This window comes from Leishmania panamensis (genome assembly GCF_000755165.1).
Source record: "Leishmania panamensis strain MHOM/PA/94/PSC-1 chromosome 4 sequence".
NCBI lineage: Eukaryota > Euglenozoa > Kinetoplastea > Trypanosomatida > Trypanosomatidae > Leishmania > Leishmania panamensis.
This window is the reverse complement of record NC_025883.1, coordinates 1-19,481: the sequence shown is the minus strand read 5'-3', so window position 1 is coordinate 19,481 and position 19,481 is coordinate 1. Positions and strand designations below refer to the sequence as shown.

Here is a 19,481-nt window from a genome sequence, read left to right as displayed (position 1 = left end):
AAGGGAACAACAAAGTCGTTGAAAAAGCGCACAGAAATGGAGTGAGTAAGAGAAGAGGGCCTGCAAGCCTATGAGGGAAGGAGAGCTTGAAGATTACAACAGCGCAGTGGGGGGAGGGGGGGGGAGAAAACGAAATCTGTAAATAATAATAAGCGAAGCGGTCGTCTTCGAGCTGTGGAGGAGAAAGAAAATAACAGTATCGAAAGTGGAGAGAGGTCGAGAACGGGATTCGCACATGTGCGCACAACGTCTACGGTTGTGCTTTGTCTCTCCTTTGAGTTGAATAGAGTTCATAACTGCCCGTGTCAGTGAGTGAGGAATAATATTGCAGCACTGCCACTGAGACGCAAGCAAACAAGTACAGTGAAAAGGTGGCAAGGAGCGGGAAAACAATAGCGTCATCTTTGCCCATAGAGAAGAAGTAGAAAAGCAAAGGGACAATACAGAAACATGGAGGTTGAGGGCAGCGCTTTCCATCAAGGGTCATACGAAGACGACGTTGTGACGGGGAGTAGGGAAAAAGCACACGCGTTTGCCCCTTTTTTTTTCACTATGCCGTTAAGAACTTCGGGGGAGGGAAGAGAAGGGGCGGCTTGACTTTGATCCTACTGCCATCCCTGACCCACCAGCAATTCCTTTCACGTCAACTTCAAGGTATTACATGAAAGTACGAACCAAAAAGAAGACCTTATTCTCGATCCCATGTTCTCCTCTTCAAAGTTGATATTCCCACGCCTCTTTTCTGTTGTTGCAGAAGTGGTTGGCACCCATGTGTGCGCGCCTACAAGCACGCACAGACATACAAGACACACATGCACGCGCCTTATCCACTAACATGCAAAGGAAGAGCTGCCAAGGCCAGGGAAGCGAATCAAGAGACACTTTTCTCGTACTTTTTGTGGCGGCGATAAAGCATATCATATATTGACCCTGTCTCACATCCATGGATGTGCACTAAACAGTCAGTGGCATGCGAGAGCAGACATACTTTGCGCGTGGGGGTGAGATGGGTAGCCAAAGAGTCAAGGGAGTAGTGGAGGTAGACGACGTTGCACTGAGAAGAGAGAAACAGCGACAGGAAAGAAAAAAGCACATCCATCCCATATCGAAGTGAACACATCAACACGAGAAGTGGTTAGAAAAGAAAAAGATCGTTGTCTCTGATGGGTAAAGAAGAGGGGGGGGGAAGAGTAAGAGGATGAGGTGGCTCAGAGGCTGCACGCTCTTCCTGTCTCTTTCATCTTCAGCGACGCGTCCACCATCCCGCTGTACCAGGTGGAGGCACACACACACACACAAATGAAAACAAAAGATGCTCAGAAATGTGCTCTTTTGTTGTTGCTGTTGGTAGTTGTAGTGTGAACCGTGCAGTCTATAGTCTTCTCATAATTGTTACCCTTAGGGGTGAGCAGAACGAGAAGCTTCGGGCTCACAATGACGCTGCGAGACGAGTCGCTGCCATTCAGCGCGACGCCGAATTTCTGCAGCGCCTTGCTCTGGGACGGCAGCAAGGCGCACTTGGCCTTCACCAGTGCCTTGAGAGCCTCCACATCTCCCGCCTCGAGCAGCGCGGCAACCAAGGAAAGAGCGGCCGCAGAACGCACGTAACGCAGCGTGTTCTCGCTGAGGATGATGTCACGGTAGAGGTCCGCAGAGCTCTTCGATGTAGCTTTCTCCTGCAGGGCCTTCACAATGGAGAGCGTTTCAGCATCCTGAAGAAACCTTGTCAGCTGGCGGCACACATGAATGTGACCGCAGTCCTTGGTCCACTTGCAATGCCCGTCTATGTTGAGGCGACACACATGCTTCTTCCACGAGATGACGTACACACCATTCATGCAGGGAAGCGTCTCCAGCCCCATCGTGAGGCTGAGGTTGAGCAAAGAGAGGTCGATGAGGTAGGGCTTCTCCCCGTCCTGAGGGAACTTCAGTGCATCGTCGAGGCTCAGTGCGTAGCAACGACCTGATACATGAGGAGCGCAGTTGGCGCTAAGCATCTCCTGTGAGTAGTAGCAATTGTGCAAGGCACAGCACAACGATTCTGACGTAGCACGACACTGCATCAGATACGAGCTGGTGATGTGAAAACAGCGGCACCGTGCCCCCTCTCTGCAGCCAAGGCCCTGCGCATCGAGGAGGCACACAGAGCTCTTGCACGGGCGAGTGCTGCTGGACATCACGTCGTTATCGTACAGGCTGATTCCCATCGTTGGTTCGCGCACGCACGACACCGGAACTGGAATCCGCTGCAATGACGGGTGGAATTGGTCAACGAGAGCGAAGCCCCATACGTTGACATCATACTGAGGGCGCTGCTTCACGGTGCTGGAAGCCGCGCTGCGGCTCAGAGCCGACGGTGTCTCGCCCCCGGAGCAGCACGATTGAGTTGAGAGGGAGTTCCCGCTGCCAGAATGAGCGAGCTTTGCTTTCGGCGTGGTACAACCAGGGACGGCATCGATCGAGACCGCCATTGATGCCACACTGTTGGCTGGATCCATAACGAAGTACAGTGGTGGCCCTGAGTGACCAAAGTAAGCATTGACTGGGTACGGTGCGCGTCCAGCGCCCATCATAATTACTGGAGCAGCGCCGTAGCCGCCAAACATGTTCCCGTGGTCTGGGGTAGGGCACAGAGTCGCGCCTTGCGGCATGTATGACTGCGGGTAGACCACGGTCACTGGCATAGCCCCCATCGGCTGCAGCATAGGGTACGGTGGAAACATCTGTGGAAGTAATAGTGGCGGTGTAGGTGCTGTTGATTGACTTTTCTTCTGAATCTGAGGGTCGTGAGATACTGAATGAGTAGTGCCTTGGGCCAGCTGAACGATGGGTGAAAAGGATAAATGAACCCGCGGTAGGAGTGGCAGACAATCAAGCGAGAGGAGAGACGTGAATGACAAAGAGCTAGCATTTGCGTGTTGAGATAGCGATATCGGAGCACACACGCGTAGATGCATTTGAATGCTTCTCGTAGGTGTGTTCACAGGGCAGTCAGCAGCACACGAGGATACGTGCAAGAAAGTGAGTTTACTGTTGGTGCCAGAGGGTAATGGAGTAGCGGATGCGAGGAAAAAGGCGCAGTACAGTGAAGACAGCAGATCGGTACTTCCTTGCCGCGCTTAATGGCGATTGCTTCAACGTGTTGGTCGTTTCACATGCGAGGAAAACGGGCACACGGCACCTTTCGATAACAGCACTCCTTCCACGCCATGATTCATGTAGCGCTGGGGGGAGCCTCAATACCCTCTGATAGGGTGCGTAACCCCGCTTCTACTACGCGAAACCGATGCACGATTATGTCTGCCTGGACAGCCATTTCCTCTGTCTTCCTAGTAGTCAACTCCTGCTTGCGGAGGACGTCGTACTGCAGGAGGACGGCGGATGCCGTCGCCGTTACAAAGCCGCCAATGAGGAAGCCTGCAACTCGAGGGCCCATGACGACGACACCTTTTTATAGCTATGCAGCACAACACGTACCTCGTGATACGGCGGCTCTTCCAGCTTAGTGAATGTGTATGTGATATAGCCGACGAGGAAAACCGGCGGATCAGCGGGCAACAGCGTTTGCTCCGAGACGGGAAGTAGGCGGAATACATAAAATGACGCCGCGGTGAGGAAGGCAGTGGCGGCTGTATTGTTTACAGGACAAAGAGGATACGAGTGAAATAGTGAACGGCCGTTGAGCAGCATGAGGGCAGCAGGATTGATGCAGAGGTTGAACGCTGAGCCGACAGGGTTTTGTCGTGAGAGGCCGAGAAAACGAGTCCACCGCTAGCGACAGTGATCCGTGCCAGACGCCCCTTTGACGCTCTGCTGTGCCTCCACGACACCACAATACCTGCACGTTCGCAAGAGTGCGGGTGCCATGGGGCACTGTAAGTTTTTTCTCCAGCTCTTGCTGAAGGCTGAGGTCAAGTGTGCATGGTAGAAAGGCGCGAAACAAGCAACGAGCAACTTAGTCTTTTTATTTTCACTGATAGGCTCAATATGATATGACCCAGAAGGAAAATGTAATGCAGAAATGGAGAGAGGTGTATATCTGAAAGGTCGAGGAGCTGAAGACGACGACATATCGGCCAAGGTAAAGAACAGTCCAGAGTGAAAAAATCGTGCGTGAAGGACACACAAAAATAAGAGGGAGGGAAACGAGAACAGAGGCTACCTGACTAACCCCATGCTTCTTGCCGTTGTCGTTTAGTTGGTGGGCCGGCTCGCTCGCAGTAGCAGAAGCAGTTGCCCTCTCACAAACAGCGCACACGTAGTCGATTGACACATCGTCAGTGTCTCAGTCCCCTTGCTGCGCGCAGCTTTCTCTTGTGGGCAACAACTGTGCATCTCAATTTCGAAAAAAAAGGAGAAACAAAGAACCAGGTCAATAAAAGCAAGTAGGATACATCAAAGCAGTGTGTGTGTGTGTAGAATACAGCACAACGGAGTACCAAGCGACTCTATGACACTGATCACGACCAAGATACTGTATTTTTGCTCTCCGTATTTACTGGCATTCTAATAGGCGAGTTTTGCTGATACTGCGGCGCACCCTCCAACGTTATGGGTTCTGCCGGCGGTGTTGTTTTCGCCTTGTCGCTTACCGACGCCGCTGACTCCATCTCCGCTAGCGCTGCTTCACGGGAGCAGTACATATCCATCAAGAGCAAAATAAAACCGTCCGTGTGGTCGATCTCGTCTGCAACACGATTAGAGAAGGACCCACCTGGCGGACGGCTGGCGATCACCTCGGCACTGGAGGGCGCCTCCTCTGTTTTGTAGATCAACAACCCCATTTCGGTGCATTCGGCAGCGCAGCCGTCATCCCCATACTTCTTTTGTGCATACGAAGCGATGTAGCGCGGATCGAGCTGTAGCGCAAGAAAGATGAGCTGACCGAGAAAGTCCTTTGCCAATTCTCCCGCGCGCTCGCACTTGTCGTAGAGGCGCAGAAAGGAGAAGTAGTGCTCCGACCTGCTGGGATGTGCCGCCGGACTCCCACCCGCGACATACAACTGTGACGTAAACAAGGAAGGCGAGCGGTGAGTCGTAGCTTCCTCTTGCTTCGTGGCGTTAATAGAGCCTGACATGGAGCTGCTGCTGCTAAGCGAGTCGGCCTGCATCATGCCTGCCGCCGCTCCCTGGAAACGCGATGGAGAAGCGTTGAGAATGGCGCACTTGGAGGCTTTCCGGTCCACGCTTTTTGCGTGTGTGGCTACCTTCTTTAGTATCTCCATCACATGCAGCGAGCTCGTCATCCACGGCGCGAGGGAGGTCTCCAGAATAACGCTACACGGGTGACCACCAGCGCCAGTCGCCGCGTCGACAAGGTCTGCGTTCCACTCCAAACGGTCCTGCAGATCGGTAGGAACGAGGGCAAGGGTAGCCGCCGTCATCGGCTTCACGACAACGTTTATGTAGTCTGACAACACTGTGGTGAGGTCAGCCCCCGAGACGTGGGGAAGAGTCATACGAATGCCGTGCCGTTCCATTTCGCACTCCTCCCGGTGGATCTCCGAGAGAAGCCACGTACCCATTCGGCAACACTGTGCCTGCGAGCGAAATGCAAAGCTGTTGGATGCCATCACCAGAAGAGCCGCCATTAGCTTGGGGGCGTCGGCGTCGGTTATGTGGCCGCTCGTATCAATGTTGTGCAAGGCAGACATTAGCGAAGGCCGGTTACGCAGTGCTGCATTCAGCACCACATCGTACAGTGCCTCCTTCACGAGATGGGCACTATCCGCTGAGACCGATTCATCAGTCGTTGAGAAGAAGAAATTGTCCTCCCGTACAAGCGCACTCGTCAAGACCAGGAGAGACGCGTGCTCGGCGATTGCGACATCGCCGAACACAGACGCTAAGGGGTGGTCCAAAGCGACCAGGAGTGCGTCAGACGCACCGGGGTGTGCGACATCAACAGTCAGCGCAGCTAGGAAACAGATTGCGATCTCTTCATCGGAGAAGAGGAAGTTTACAGTGGGCTCTCTGAAAAAGAGCGACATCATCTGAAGCGCATCCGCTGCGTGTGTGGCGTTGTGGTAGCTGTTGTCGAGCGGGTAGCACGTGAAGATTTTGCGAAGAAAGCGTAAGAACTTCTCCGCGTTGATGCACAGGGACGTGAAGAAGTAAAAGTTGGCGAATACGCTGCAACAGACAGAGAGGAACAGGCGCTCCTTGTCCCCCATAATACTGCCGTCGTGCTCACGGACGTTGGTTACGTCAAATTCGATCTGCTCCACCTCATCGATGTATCGAAGTGTCTGAAAAGCGATGGCGTTGAGTTCTGCAAATACCCCCTTTGGACTCTGGAGAGCAGGCGTGGTGCGCTGCATGAGGGTGTTGCAAGAAGACATTATAATGGAACCTGGGAGTCGAGAGGAGGCGATGTCAAAGTCCTTGGCACGCGTGTGGATCAGGCCGCTTCTGTGGCAAGAGAGCCGAAACGGCGCATGTCCGCTGATCATCTCCTCGAAATAGTTGTGCGCGCAGCTTCTCGGAGGCGTCTCCTTCGTGCTCGGCTGGCCCGCCGTCCTACAAGTTTCACGCAGCCGCGCGAGCGCGCCACCAATTTTGTCCCGCAGCTGCGGTGACAGCGATGAATCATCCTTCAGCGCCGCCAGAACATCGAGAGGATGCATATTCGTGTCGGCGCTAGGGGATATAGGAGGTTGCTTCGCTTCTGAGCGCATGGGAGGTAGCTGCAGCATGAGAGCTAGTTTGGTGGCAGTGTATAGAAGACAAAAAGTGAGCTAAGAGGTCTGGAGAAGGAGGAGCTGAGAGAGGGGAAGAGCACCCTTGCAATTTGACCTAACACGCTAAAGATGTGGGGTGCTGAAAAAAAAAAGAAGGCTTGAGAAGGAGGGGGATGCAGGAGAGCGCATGACAAAATGAGAGAGCAAAAACGTCAACACAGGAGTACATCTACAATACTCCAAAGTGCGGAAGAGCATCTAGGCAGTGAAGGTACACTTCGAGGTGGCGGAGAGGACGGGACGCGGAACAGCGTAAAGATCGGTGTTGATGAGCTCCACCACTTGCTTCTCACTAGAAGTTGTTCAAAGCAACTACAGTGCTTCGCTTCCCAACACACAGTTGTGTGTCAGTGCAGATGAAAGTTGGCGTCTTTATTTTACTTTGAGGCCGCGAAGCCACGAGGGCGATGTACAACATAGGTGGTGAGTAAATATGTGCCTTTTCAGACAAACAGCAAAGAGCGCACAAAAAAGAGAGCCCCTCATCGAAGATGCGGAATAATGAGGAGAGCGAGGCCAAAATACAAAAGAAAGCACACAGAAGAGTTGCGCATAGAGTGAGAATGATAAAGCCACTGCCTTACAACCACGTTCCCATGGAGTTGTTCAGGCCAACATCACTCCTCTCGTTCTTGGTCCTTTTTACTCCAGCAGTTGCACAGGCCTTTTCCCCCTTTGACGTCTGGAAGACTTCTGTCAGCTTCAACACTTCTCCAAGCGTTACGTATCGTTGGCTGATGCGTCCTCTTGGCAATTTCACGACATTTAAGACGGTATTTGTGTGTCTCCATTAAGAAGATGCATGTGAGGACCTCAGGCGCAGCAGTATTTAACGCTGTAACTTTGAGTAGTAGAAAAGAAGATATATTCGATTGGTTAGATCGAAAGGCGACACTATGAAGCACAAAGAATATAGTAGAAGTTCTCATGAAAAGAGAACATATGCACGCGACCACATGCACACACTCTTTTTCTTTCAAAAAGTGAATACATAGAGAAAAAGGCCAGTTCAATAACCCGGGCACTTTCACGTGCAGGTTGAATATATGCGCAACGCTTCCTCTCACAACATGTTCCCGTAGCTCGCAGCGGAACCTCCGTCCGAAAGTGTAAGTTAGCAGTTGACCAAAAAGGTAAAAAAGGGAGCAACATGACCTCGACAAGAGAAAAAGATAAGCGCAATTGCAACGAACTGGAGCCGTGCTCTAGGGCAGGAAAGGGAGCAGAGCGGGTGAGACTAGACGTCGTTTGCCGAGGAGACGAAAATACACAGAAGAAAAAAAGGATTACGGTGGAGGAGTAAACACGCAAAAACAAAAAGCAGGAGTAGGAAAGAGTCGCTGCGTATACAGTACGAAAAGAGAAGCACTTACAGAAGGAAAAGAAACTCGAGTGGTCGACTATCACTTGCCGGTACATAGGCGCATCAAATAAAATCCTGCTTGTCGTTTGGTCATTCCGTTTTTCAGGAAGAAGCTGTCATCATCTCTTGGGAGACGACTCGACATGCAGGAGCGGGAGACTATCATCAAATTGATGTAGCAACAAGGATGTAGGCAGTATTTTGATCAAGTAATTACGTCCGTCCTCTCATCCTCAGTCGAAAACTGCGCATGAATAGAGGAAAGCACAACGCACATAACGATAGAGCCGTGCAGAATGACGTTTATTCTAGAGACAAAAGGGACTTTTTGCTTTCCAACTGCATCATAAGTACGCTTGAATATGTTTGCACGCAATGTAGGTACACTTACACTGCTGCGTTAACCTTCCCTTCAATCGAATTCAAAGGCACTTCAAAAAAGGAAAGACTCCCAGCTGTTTCTCGTGTTTTTGCTCCAAAAACTCACCAAGCACCTACTCTCCTCTTGATGGTTCCTGGTCGAACGTCCCGACAGGATCCTCGCCCTTTACCGATGTTACCTTTTCTCCGTTTTTAATCAGCTACTTCTCGAAGATGGACTGGGCCTCGACATCCCTCGGGTCGATCGGATCGCAGATGCGGGTTCCGGGGATGAGCACAAACACTGCCGGAATGGCGATGAGTGGCGTGATGAGGTGGCCAACAATCAGCAGCCAGCGCAGGTTGCTGAAGTCGCACGGCGGGCTGGAGGAGAGAGGCCACACCGTCTCCATCAGGATCGCGCCAATCGTGGACGACGTCGAGGAGCCCATGTTGCTGAAGCTCGCTAGGATTGCGAACATCGTGCTCTCACACCCCTTTGGGCAGAGGCGCGAGATGAGCATGTTTAGCGGCATGTAGTTGAGCATGTAGCACACCTCGTACACGATAGCATCACCCATGATGTACATGGCATGGTCCGGGATGCCGATGTACAAGTTCCAGCGCTGGACCATGATGATGTCAAAGACGCTCGCAAGAACCTGGACAAGGATGGTGCAGGCTAGCGTGACGCGGTAGCTCTGCTTCGAGAAGACGCGCGCAAACATGTACACACCAATGAGGCCAGCCGCGTTGCCAATGACGCTGCTCACCGTGTTATAGAAGGTCTGCGTGAAGTGCGGCCCGTCCGGCAGGCACGCGGCGTCCGACATGTAGAAGTTGTCCGTCCCGCCTGAGATGAAGATGTATGACACCTGCTGGAACCACCCGAAGAAGTTGGCCTTCATGATCGTAATGGGGATGCAAAGGAAGCCGGTCACGCACAGGATAAGGGAGATGCCGATGCAGCCATAGAGCAGCCCTTAGGTCGTGCCCGTGATGTTGAGCACCGTCAGCGCAATGACGCCAGCCGTCATGATGACGCCGTAGACGGCGATGGAAATATTGCGAAAGATGGCCTCTTTCTTCGCCTCAAACATTCTGCACAGGCACGTTTGCGTCACCAACGGTTCAAATTCCTGCTCTGCGCAGTCGCCGGAATTTAGCTTGCCACATTCTACGAGCTCGAAGCTGCTCCTTCTCGATGTGGTCCGACGCGTTCGCATACTCAGCTTTGCTTTCCTCAGTGGCCGACCTGCTGGAGACCTTTGCCAACGCGTTCTTGCTTTAGCAAAAAAACAGGTATCTCCCCAGGCGCTCTACGACGCTCCTCTCACCTCACTAATTTGCGATGAGAAAGACATTCGTGATTGCCTACAAGACCTGCGGAGATGAAGCTGCTGATCGTCGGTTGGTCTGGGTCGGAGAGCGGTCCTTGGCGGGTGCAACGACCTGGCCAACCATGATGAGTCTCCGAGTTTACAACATGAGGTATGCATCACGAAGGGGAGGGTTAGTGCCTAATGCGTCGATGTCGTGGCCCTCCGACAGCACGTCAGGGATCATCATGTAGAAGACGGAGAGGAGGATCATGCTCGTTACAGCCACCACACTCAATTTTTCGAACAAGAAAATAACGTAAGCGACAGCGCAGATGGCGCCAACGATGCAGAACAGGGTTATGTACCTCCACTTCGTGTGGCCCAGAAAGGAGATGTCACTGAGGATGACTGTCAGGGGCTTGGAGAACCTCATCGAGCTGATCACTGTCATGCAGTGGTACGCTGGTCTCAGCGTCGTGCTTCATGAACATCGCGTACTGAGACCTGCCGATGAGTGTCTTTGCTAGGCCTTTCATAATCATTTACAGTACACTGAGAGAGATGAGCTTCAGCCACAATGGCTCCACGCCAACTCGAAGATGAGTAAGCAGCGGCTACACAGGGCAGCCTAGAAGAGTGCGGCGGGCTCTAGATGAATGCAGCAGGCCTTACTCTCTTGTAGACCAACCTGGGCGGCGAGCACATTGTCGACGCCTTCGGCGATATTGCCGGCGAATACACGATCAAGCGCCATTGTTTAAGGAGACTGAGCACGCCATGTGGTGTACAGGCCGTTACCCAGACCGAGTCTGCAGTCAGTAGTCGCAAGATGCACAACAGGGCAGCAGAAGATAGTGAGTGAAGGGAAAAAAGAGAAGGACCAGTAAACAATATTTCTGCTAAACACCTAATCGGCGAAATTTCCGCAGCGCCTATCGACAAAGCGCCAGTACCACCAAATGTGCGACACGCAAGACAAGGGGCATTGAGGAACCAGAGAAAAAAAGTTTTAAACCCTCCTCAACATGCTTTCTCGCAAAACTGTTTCTCCAACAATGGCAGCATATTTCTTCACCTGACGTGCCCACTCTGTGCCATCGAACACCCATTCGACTCCACCGCACCCTGGTCTTCCACAGGGCCGTCGCGTGGCGCAAAGCAATGCCAGACACGCGCGTGGCGGCAGCGCATCCACTCAGCGACACGGGCACGGGCTCTGCCACAAACCTCCCCCGCCCCGCCCCCTGCTTCCCCGGTCGCCCCATTGCCGCGCCCATTGCGCCGGTCACCACCCGACACATCCCGCGGCGTGGCGCAGGCTTCCCACACCAGTAGGCAGTGGCTGTTGGGTGAGACGCGCCAGAGCCACGCTGACCCTTGCATGCGACGCCCCCACCCTGGGATGGACCACCGACATCGCTTTGAACCCCTCCGCTCTCCGCACGCTGTGGGCGCTGGGCGCTGTCACCGCCAGAAGTGGTTCGGGAATGGCAGGGATAGGGGGGCTGCTTGGCTTTCCCGCATAGTGGGTACTAGATGCTGATACCGTGCTGAAGCGTACCCTGTGAAGAGGGTCTTCCTCCCTCCCCAAAGAAAAAGGAAGAACCTTGACCACCACGGATGCATTGGCATACACATTGGCAGTGCTGTTTTTTTGTTATTCTTTGTTTGCTTTGCTTATTAAGCGCTGCTGGTGCTTCGGTGTCCACGAACATAAACACACCCATACGTAGTATCCAATATGACTGGTCGACTATCACGAATGCACGGTGCGAAGCAAAGAAAGAAACCGCTGCATTTAGTTCCAGCCATGATTCATCCTGCCGACAACCTGCTCTGCGCTACATTTCTCACGGTGGTGATTGCTGCACCTCGAAAAAAACTTTAACAGTTCGTCTATGAAAATAACCGGAGTGCTCAGCACAAGTACTGTCTTCCAGTCTGTGAAATCAGTCGGCACCAACACATCCCACAGATCAGCGCTCGCGACGACGTCAGCGTCAACGCCGAGTGGGGTGATGCCGAACAGACGTGCAAAGAACGGGATGTACATGATCGTAAGGTGCAGCGCGATCGAAGAGCAGATGGCCACAACGAGCCACTTGTTTGTCGAAGGCCGGATCACGACAAGCGACTGGTTCTCACTAAGCGCGTTCAGCGCATTCAGCATCTCGACAACAACCAGGATAGACAATGCAATGGCGCGCGCCGTCTGTGGGTTCGCCAGCACTGCACACTTGGCATTGCTTCTGTTCGTGCAGGTGGTAAATGAGGCGAGGTCGGCCAAGGTAAACCCGTTCGTCAGGAACCACCAGATAAACCCAGCGACCGTCGCCAGACCAACATAGACGCCGACAACCATGTAGCGAAAGAAAAGCCAACCGTCGACAATGGGTTCGTCCACGCGCCGCGGCGCCTGTTCCATGATGTCTGGGTCCGCGGCGTTGAGTCCCAGCGCGGTCGCCGGCAGCCCGTCTGTGACGAGATTCACCCACAACAGCTGAATAGGCGAAAGCGCTTCTGGCAGACCGAACAGTCCTGTGGCTAGCACGCAGGCTACCTCACCAATGTTACTGCTGATGAGGTAGCGGATAAATTGCTTTGTGTTGTTGAAAATGGTACGACCCTCACGTACAGCCTTCACGACGGTGGCGAAATTGTCATCTGCCAGCACCATCTTGCTCGCCGCCTTCGCCACCTCTGTCCCGGAGCCCATTGCAATACCGATATCGGCTTTCTTCAGTGCCGGCGAGTCGTTCACACCATCTCCGGTCATGGCGCAAATGAACTTCTGCTCCTGCAGAAGATTCACCAGCTGCATCTTATGGGAGGGGTCAGTGCGACTGAAAAGCACAGCATTCCGTACCGCCGCCCGTTTCTGTGCTGGGGTCATCTGATCCAGCTCGTAGCCAGTGAAGCTAAGCCCCTCTCTCGGTTCACATGGCATGAGTCCGATTCGGCGGCACACCGCCTCTGCCGTCTCCTTCTTGTCACCGGTGATGACAATGACGCGAATCCCTGCTGTGTGGCACTTGGTGATCGCCTCTGTTACCTCCCTCCGCGGCGGGTCCAGCATGCCGCAGACGCCAACAAAAGTGAGGTCAGTCTCGATGGCTTCAAACTTCGCTGGGTCAGAGAGATCCAGTTGCTTCGGGTCGGGAATAGGGCAGAAGGCAAACGCGATGCAGCGGAGGGCGTCCTCCATGCCGGACATGCGATTGACCTTCGTCGTCACGGTGCTCAATATTTTCGGTGTGAGGGGTACGATGCGACCATCCTTACACATGATACGAGTGCATCGCTTGAGAACTTCTTCTGGCGCGCCTTTCAAAAAGAGGCTGTGAACGCGTGCGTCCGCGACTGACGTGCAGCACACGCTCATTGACTTCCGAGAGCGCGTAAATTCTAGTGTTCTCTCCTTGAACCACAGATGCTTCTTCAATGATCTGCACCGGTCGACCGGCAAATGCGGACCGTCAACTCCATTCTGCGCCGCACTGTGGTACAGCTTCTCACTCATGGCCAAAAGAGCTGCCTCAGTGGCGTCGCCCACCTTTTCTACCTCTGCTGAGAGCTTATTGCACATGAGCGATGCATCGTTGCACAATATGGCGATCGTGGCCACCATGTCCAGGGCGGCGTCGTCGCCGAGCACGTCTCCGGCAGGAGCGCCGTTACGCGAAACGGCGGCTGCCACAATGTTGAGCCTCGAGTCAGCTATGCTGTACTCACGAGTTGTACCAGAGGCCTCCATTGTTACCACCTCGGACACGGACATCATGTTTGTCGTTAGCGTTCCGGTCTTGTCGGAGCAGATTACGGTGCATCTGCCAAGCGTTTCCACGCTCGGCAGATCGCGCACAAAAGCGTTGTGTCCCGCCATCTTGCGCGCACCAAGCGCCAGACACGTTGTCACCACTGCCGGTAGGCCCTCAGGAATGGCAGCAACAGCCAAAGCGACGGCCAACTTCAGCGAATGCACGGTAGGTTGAATGTAGCATTCAAACCAGGACTCCTCAGTGGTCGGCGTGTGGGTCTTGAACCAGCGTAGGAGATTCACCACAAACACAAAAAGGCAAATGTAACCAATCGTCGTTGAGAGAAGAGCGCCAAACTCGTCCAGCTTCAGTTGCAGCGGCGTCTTTCTTTCCTCCTGCTTGCGCACACTACACTCGATGCAGCCCATTTCAGTGGATGTGCCGGTGCGTACGACGACACCGCGGGCCTTACCATACACAACAGCAGTACCGCGGTACACCATGCTCGAGGGAAACCGATCCCGCTTGCTACAAACTGACTTCACCTGCTTCACAGCTTCCACCGACTCGCCGTTTAAAATGGACTGATCCACGCGCAGTGCTGTGCTTTCCAGCGTTAATAGCCGAATATCAGCTGCAACACGATCTCCAACGGCGACCTCAACAATATCCCCGGGAACAAGATTTTCTGCCAGGATGGTCTGTGTCACTCCGTCACGAACAACAGCAGCTGTATCGGGAGCAAGTTCTTTCAAGGATTCGATAGCCTTCTCAGCTCGATCTTCTTGCCAAATACCGACTATTGCATTCAGCGTCAAAATCAGCAAAATAATAAATGGCTCCACGAAGTCTACCCTGTTATCTTCCAGAACGGCCATACAAAAGCTTACAAACGCGGCAAGGAGTAGGATGCGCACAAGCGTGTCCTCAAATTGGCCAACGACTAGCTTCCACAAAGGTGTTGAGGCTTCCACAGGAAATGCGTTCTTGCCAAAAACCTGAAGGCGCCTGCCTGCCTCATCTTTATCAAGACCACAAGCCTCTTTGACCTCCAGCAATGAACAGATTAGTCCACCGTCCATCGAGGCAGGGTTGTCAGGTAGTAGAAGTTTAGCCATTTTCAAAACCTTTTTTTCTACGAGTATGCTAAATTCTAGAGAAAAAACCAGTCTTACGCTTCGAGGCCGTGAAGAGCTGAAAGGATGTATGGCGTAATAACAAAACAAGAACATACAAATAACACTGATTAAGCAGAGTAAAGAAAGGAGAGAGAATGATGTCAAGAGTCAGTCATGATACATTCTGCTGCATGCTCGCCACTCTTTTCTCACTTGCCAGATTCCCCTTTCCGTGGACGAGTATAGTAATCTGGTACCCTTTCACTCAAGCAATGCATACAACTACCCACGAAAAGGGTAGATGCAAGTCTCCACCTTTTTCATCCCAGAAGGATCCGTGTCGTCAGAAGTAATCAAAGGGGTGAACGGCCAAAAAAAAAAGCCTACAATAACTCGCTTTCTGGAGATCTAAAGTCGGCAGAAGAACAATATATGGAAGCGATAGTTCGGTTCTAAAGTACATCATGGAAATGATGCTCAATACTTTCACTCGAATTTTATCATATCGTTCTTCCCACGTCTCTCCTCTCTTTCACGTTTAATGTAGAAACAAAAATTGTGCATACTTATATGCAAGGAGGCAAGAAGTAGCAAGGCAGAGCACAGTTATCAAAGGGAGTACAGATCTTTGTAAAACAACAACAAAACATCCTAGCTTCTGCTGCTATAGGTCTCCCTTGTGTTGTGAAAAGTAAGACTAAAGATGTAGAGAACCTGCGTATGCTTTCTACTGTGAAACACAAAAGCACCCAGGAAAGGCTTTGAGCGACTTCGCACATCTTCTAGTCAAAAGTCAGACTTTTCTGTTCTCACAGCAGCGAAACCCCTAGAAGCGCATCCTTCTGAAAAATATGATTTGACTCAGCGTAACGTAAGTTACAGAAACGCAAGTGGATTGTGAACTCAACTCCTAAATCCAAACTGCTGCTTTCCTTTTCATTGCAAGGCACTCACGTCACTAGCGAAAGTTGACATAGGCAAATCCTCACCTCATACGTGATGAACAACAGAGAGATAGAGAGCCACCAAATCTCACAACAAATGGATGCCCCATTCCACAAGTACTTCAGTAAGCACTGCGCATTATGACGTTTACCCCACTACATCCTCAAGGGCCAACAAACTGGTTTGCAGCAACAACACAAAAACATGGCTTCCATAAACAAACATACTGAGATATACATTCACACAACCGGTGCATGACCTCTGCAATGCTCGACTACATGTATAGTACCCTTTTCAATAAGAGCACAGCCACATTTAAGCCCTCACGTTTCGGCGAAGCTACCAACTGCACAGCACGAGAGAGGAATACAGTGCTTCTCAGAAGAGCATCTCACATTAATATCACAGCCGAACCAATAGTAATGCTGATGCATCTCATGTTTCGCCACGAGAAAGAGGTCACTTGAAAAAAAAAAACATATATCTAGCAAACACATTCCGTGTACGTATCCCCGACAGTTACGCCGAGTAGCAGGTGACCTCTATTAGTGATCAGAGAGTCAACGACATAGTAAACAGAACCTTCCAGAAGAGTACGAATGATAAGCATTACCAATTGTTGTAGTTGAAGTAAAACCTGTGTATTACTCGTGCAATACAAGAGAAATTCAATCACAGCTGCAAAAGCGACAAAACTGTTTTTAAACGCTCAAAGCACCCAACCTAGGAATACCCCTTCGCAACAAAATCGCAGAAAACAAAGACTCTGTAAAGCTAGCGCAAATAATATACCTAACCTGCAAAACAACCGCAGAGAAACGTCCCTAAGCTTATCAGGTCTTCATGGCCACAGAGCAACAAAGACTACAAATCCCCTCACTATACACTACCTCAAAACAGCAATCAATACCCTGTACGCAGATAGGCAAAAATATCCCCAAACCAATAGTATCTATACAAGCAGCGAAAATGTAGGATACCAAATAAACGTGTACAGCGCTAGCTAATAGGTCTCATAGAAGCAATAAATAATGCGCAGGAAAAAAAAAGAAAAAAATGCAAACGGATCTCCTACAACAGCTTTTGCCCGCAACCATGGTAATGGAGGAGACACACTTTCGGGTAAAACCAGAAGGATGAGAAATCAGAAGCCTCACCCATGTCCTCTATAGGCACAAAGGCCCAGACCACCAAAGAGCAGCCAAAGGACAGTAGTACCCGAAAGAGAAGAGGCGCCTATATCAAACACCTAGCAGACAGCACTTCAACGCACCATTATGACAGCTGACTCGTACGTGTTCTATCCACAACTGAAGTAAATCCCTGGTGTAAAAATAATCTCACCTCCATTTTTTTCTCGATCATTCTGTTGCACTGTATTTACGGTACCCTCTATCCTTCATTCAGATCAGATAACGCAACTCATATGGAGGAAGACACAACTGACACTGCTGCCCCACAACAATAATCCATGAAGTGACGCGTACTCCAATTACCAACTAAAAACGAGACCCAAAGATAAACCTCTTGTAGTTCAGCATAGAATAAGGGTTGTAAGATTTTCTTAGCAGAGCTCTTAATACATCGTATTGTTTACTAATCGGTTACTTCATTACTCACGTCACAAGCTTACAAACACATAGGAAAGCAATAGAGCCATCACCCCCATGCAAAATCATAATCAGCTTATTGGAAACTGCCTAAACGTCCGCTACCGTTTGCAGCCCACCCTAAATCGAACATAGAAATCCTCACCATAAAAAGCAGCACTTATAGAGCGACAACAACTCCACAGTAGCGCTCAGGAATGAGCTACAAGGGCCAAATAGATGTAAAACCTTCAAGAGCAGCAAAAAAAAAAAACAGCATAAACATGTTGGTTTTGACCCAGTATGTACTACGGCGCAAAGAGCTAGGGTGATCAATAGCACCTGTTGCTTAAAAAGAAGCCTCTGAGGCAACAGAAGCAAGACTAAAGAAAAAAAGACCTAGTGTCGCCAAACACCCATGTGCCATACAGTCCTCATAAAACAAAGTCTCACCACCTGCCACATACTCAACATCTACACAGAAGTCCAGCAACATTCCTAGCTTCTACTCCCCTACAAAAACAGATACTCGGAAGGATGCCCCCCCCCCCCCCCCCCCAAAATAAACCAGTTGCACCCATTAGCGCCCCGAAAATAAAAGCTCTTTTTGACTACGGTGCTTTTGTAAGACATTTCTTGGCGCCAACATCCTGATTACCAGATATTCAGCCTAATTCAATAAATTCAACAAAAAGGTTCCTTTGCACAACACGCATTAACTCAAACGCGACCCCTTCAAACAAATACAATCTCCTTTCCTCTAAAAAGCAGCGAAAAGAGCTAGTATCAGCTTGAGAGCACACACACTCACTTCCTTAGGACAGCGGCATGTGGCAGTCCTTGAACGAAACACAGAGAGAAGAAATTAACGCATATACACACATGTCAAGAAAAAACTACACCTCCTACTATCCAATAGACTTAAATGTCGAAAAGTTCCCCTTTACACACATAACCACAGCAAAAACCCCAACACCCCAACAGCGAAATAGAAAGTAAAATGCTGTCCAAAAAACAACGTGCACACAGTAAGCGATGACAGGAACCAGAAGACATTCCATGCCCAACAAACACAAGGTGTCGTGAAGCAACAACCATTGAATGTCCCTCAAAGTGTTCAATACCTCCTACAAAAACATTTTCAGGAGTTGATGGGCATTGGCCAGGCTCAGATCACACCCTTCTGCGCAACCTCAAAATCCCCGCCACAATGAGACGCTGCGACTCAGTATTATATCGTTAGTCGCCGCACCCGCCGTTCAAGAGGACAACGCTAAGCAACTCCCCCATCCCTGCCATTCCCGAACCACTTCTGGCGGTGACAGCGCCCAGCGCCCACAGCGTGCGGAGAGCGGAGGGGTTCAAAGCGATGTCGGTGGTCCATCCCAGGGTGGGGGCGTCGCATGCAAGGGTCAGCGTGGCTCTGGCGCGTCTCACCCAACAGCCACTGCCTACTGGTGTGGGAAGCCTGCGCCACGCCGCGGGATGTGTCGGGTGGTGACCGGCGCAATGGGCGCGGCAATGGGGCGACCGGGGAAGCAGGGGGCGGGGCGGGGGAGGTTTGTGGCAGAGCCCGTGCCCGTGTCGCTGAGTGGATGCGCTGCCGCCACGCGGCGGCCCTGTGGAAGGCCGGGCTTCGGCGGAGTCGGAAGAGGCCACTGGCTTAACTGGCCGCGCGCGCACACAAGAAGCCTCTTCTTATCAGAAGGGGCGTAGATGCGGCGCTTTTTTACATTGCGGTACAGCAAAGCTTGGTGAATGGCCTGCCGCGCAGCCTAGCCAAGGACTGCGTCACCACTCAGGGTGCCACGCGCCGCCCCGCCAACGACTCGGCACTGCCTTTGCTCGGGTCTCGAAAGCCTCCGCTATGCGGGCAGGCGCTTTAAAGGCTTTCCCCGCTGGTGGCACCGCCGTCTGGCGGATGACAGGCTTCACTCAGCTTTTGTCTTTTCTATGCAGGGCTCAGCGCGGGATCACTGACTTCATGCGCAACCGTGGAGGAGGAGCCGCTGCGGAGGGCTTCTCGGCCGGTGCAGGGCCCTTTTCTGTACCGCAGCGGGCGTGCTGGGAAGCCGCCCCTCCGCGAAGAACCACAGGGAATCTTCCCTCAGTTTCCTTGCTCCCACCGGCGCTAAGAGCACCGACGCTGTGTGATGCACATGATGCTGGACACGATACCGGGTTAGGGTTAGGGTTAGGGTTAGGGTTAGGGTTAGGGTTAGGGTTAGGGTTAGGGTTAGGGTTAGGGTTAGGGTTAGGGTTAGGGTTAGGGTTAGGGTTAGGGTT

General features: G+C 51.7%; 4 protein-coding genes and 1 pseudogene across 4 annotated transcripts, besides 2 other annotated features; all 5 read right to left on the bottom strand.

The window, feature by feature from the left end:
- Positions 1 to 1,316: 1,316 nt before the first annotated feature.
- Positions 1,317 to 2,705, bottom strand: LPMP_040050 (hypothetical protein; the record flags this gene model as incomplete). The annotated part of the gene is made up of 1 exon (XM_010705352.1): positions 1,317 to 2,705. One exon carries the CDS (start codon positions 2,703 to 2,705, stop codon positions 1,317 to 1,319), a length of 1,389 nt encoding a protein of 462 aa, XP_010703654.1.
- A 509-nt stretch (positions 2,706 to 3,214) lies between these two features.
- On the bottom strand, positions 3,215 to 3,436 carry LPMP_040040 (hypothetical protein; the record flags this gene model as incomplete). Its single annotated transcript, XM_010705351.1, has 1 exon — positions 3,215 to 3,436. The coding sequence occupies one exon, from the start codon at positions 3,434 to 3,436 to the stop codon at positions 3,215 to 3,217; it is 222 nt and encodes a 73-aa protein (XP_010703653.1).
- Positions 3,437 to 4,460: 1,024 nt separating this feature from the next.
- On the bottom strand, positions 4,461 to 6,626 carry LPMP_040030 (cAMP-specific phosphodiesterase, putative; the record flags this gene model as incomplete). The annotated part of the gene is made up of 1 exon (XM_010705350.1): positions 4,461 to 6,626. The coding sequence occupies one exon, from the start codon at positions 6,624 to 6,626 to the stop codon at positions 4,461 to 4,463; it is 2,166 nt and encodes a 721-aa protein (XP_010703652.1).
- A 2,058-nt stretch (positions 6,627 to 8,684) lies between these two features.
- LPMP_040020 lies at positions 8,685 to 9,563 on the bottom strand (annotated as a pseudogene).
- A 1,300-nt stretch (positions 9,564 to 10,863) lies between these two features.
- Positions 10,864 to 11,359: a repeat region.
- Positions 11,360 to 11,583: 224 nt separating this feature from the next.
- Positions 11,584 to 14,661, bottom strand: LPMP_040010 (calcium-translocating P-type ATPase; the record flags this gene model as incomplete). The annotated part of the gene is made up of 1 exon (XM_010705349.1): positions 11,584 to 14,661. One exon carries the CDS (start codon positions 14,659 to 14,661, stop codon positions 11,584 to 11,586), a length of 3,078 nt encoding a protein of 1,025 aa, XP_010703651.1.
- A 3,797-nt stretch (positions 14,662 to 18,458) lies between these two features.
- Positions 18,459 to 18,827: a repeat region.
- Positions 18,828 to 19,481: the final 654 nt, after the last annotated feature.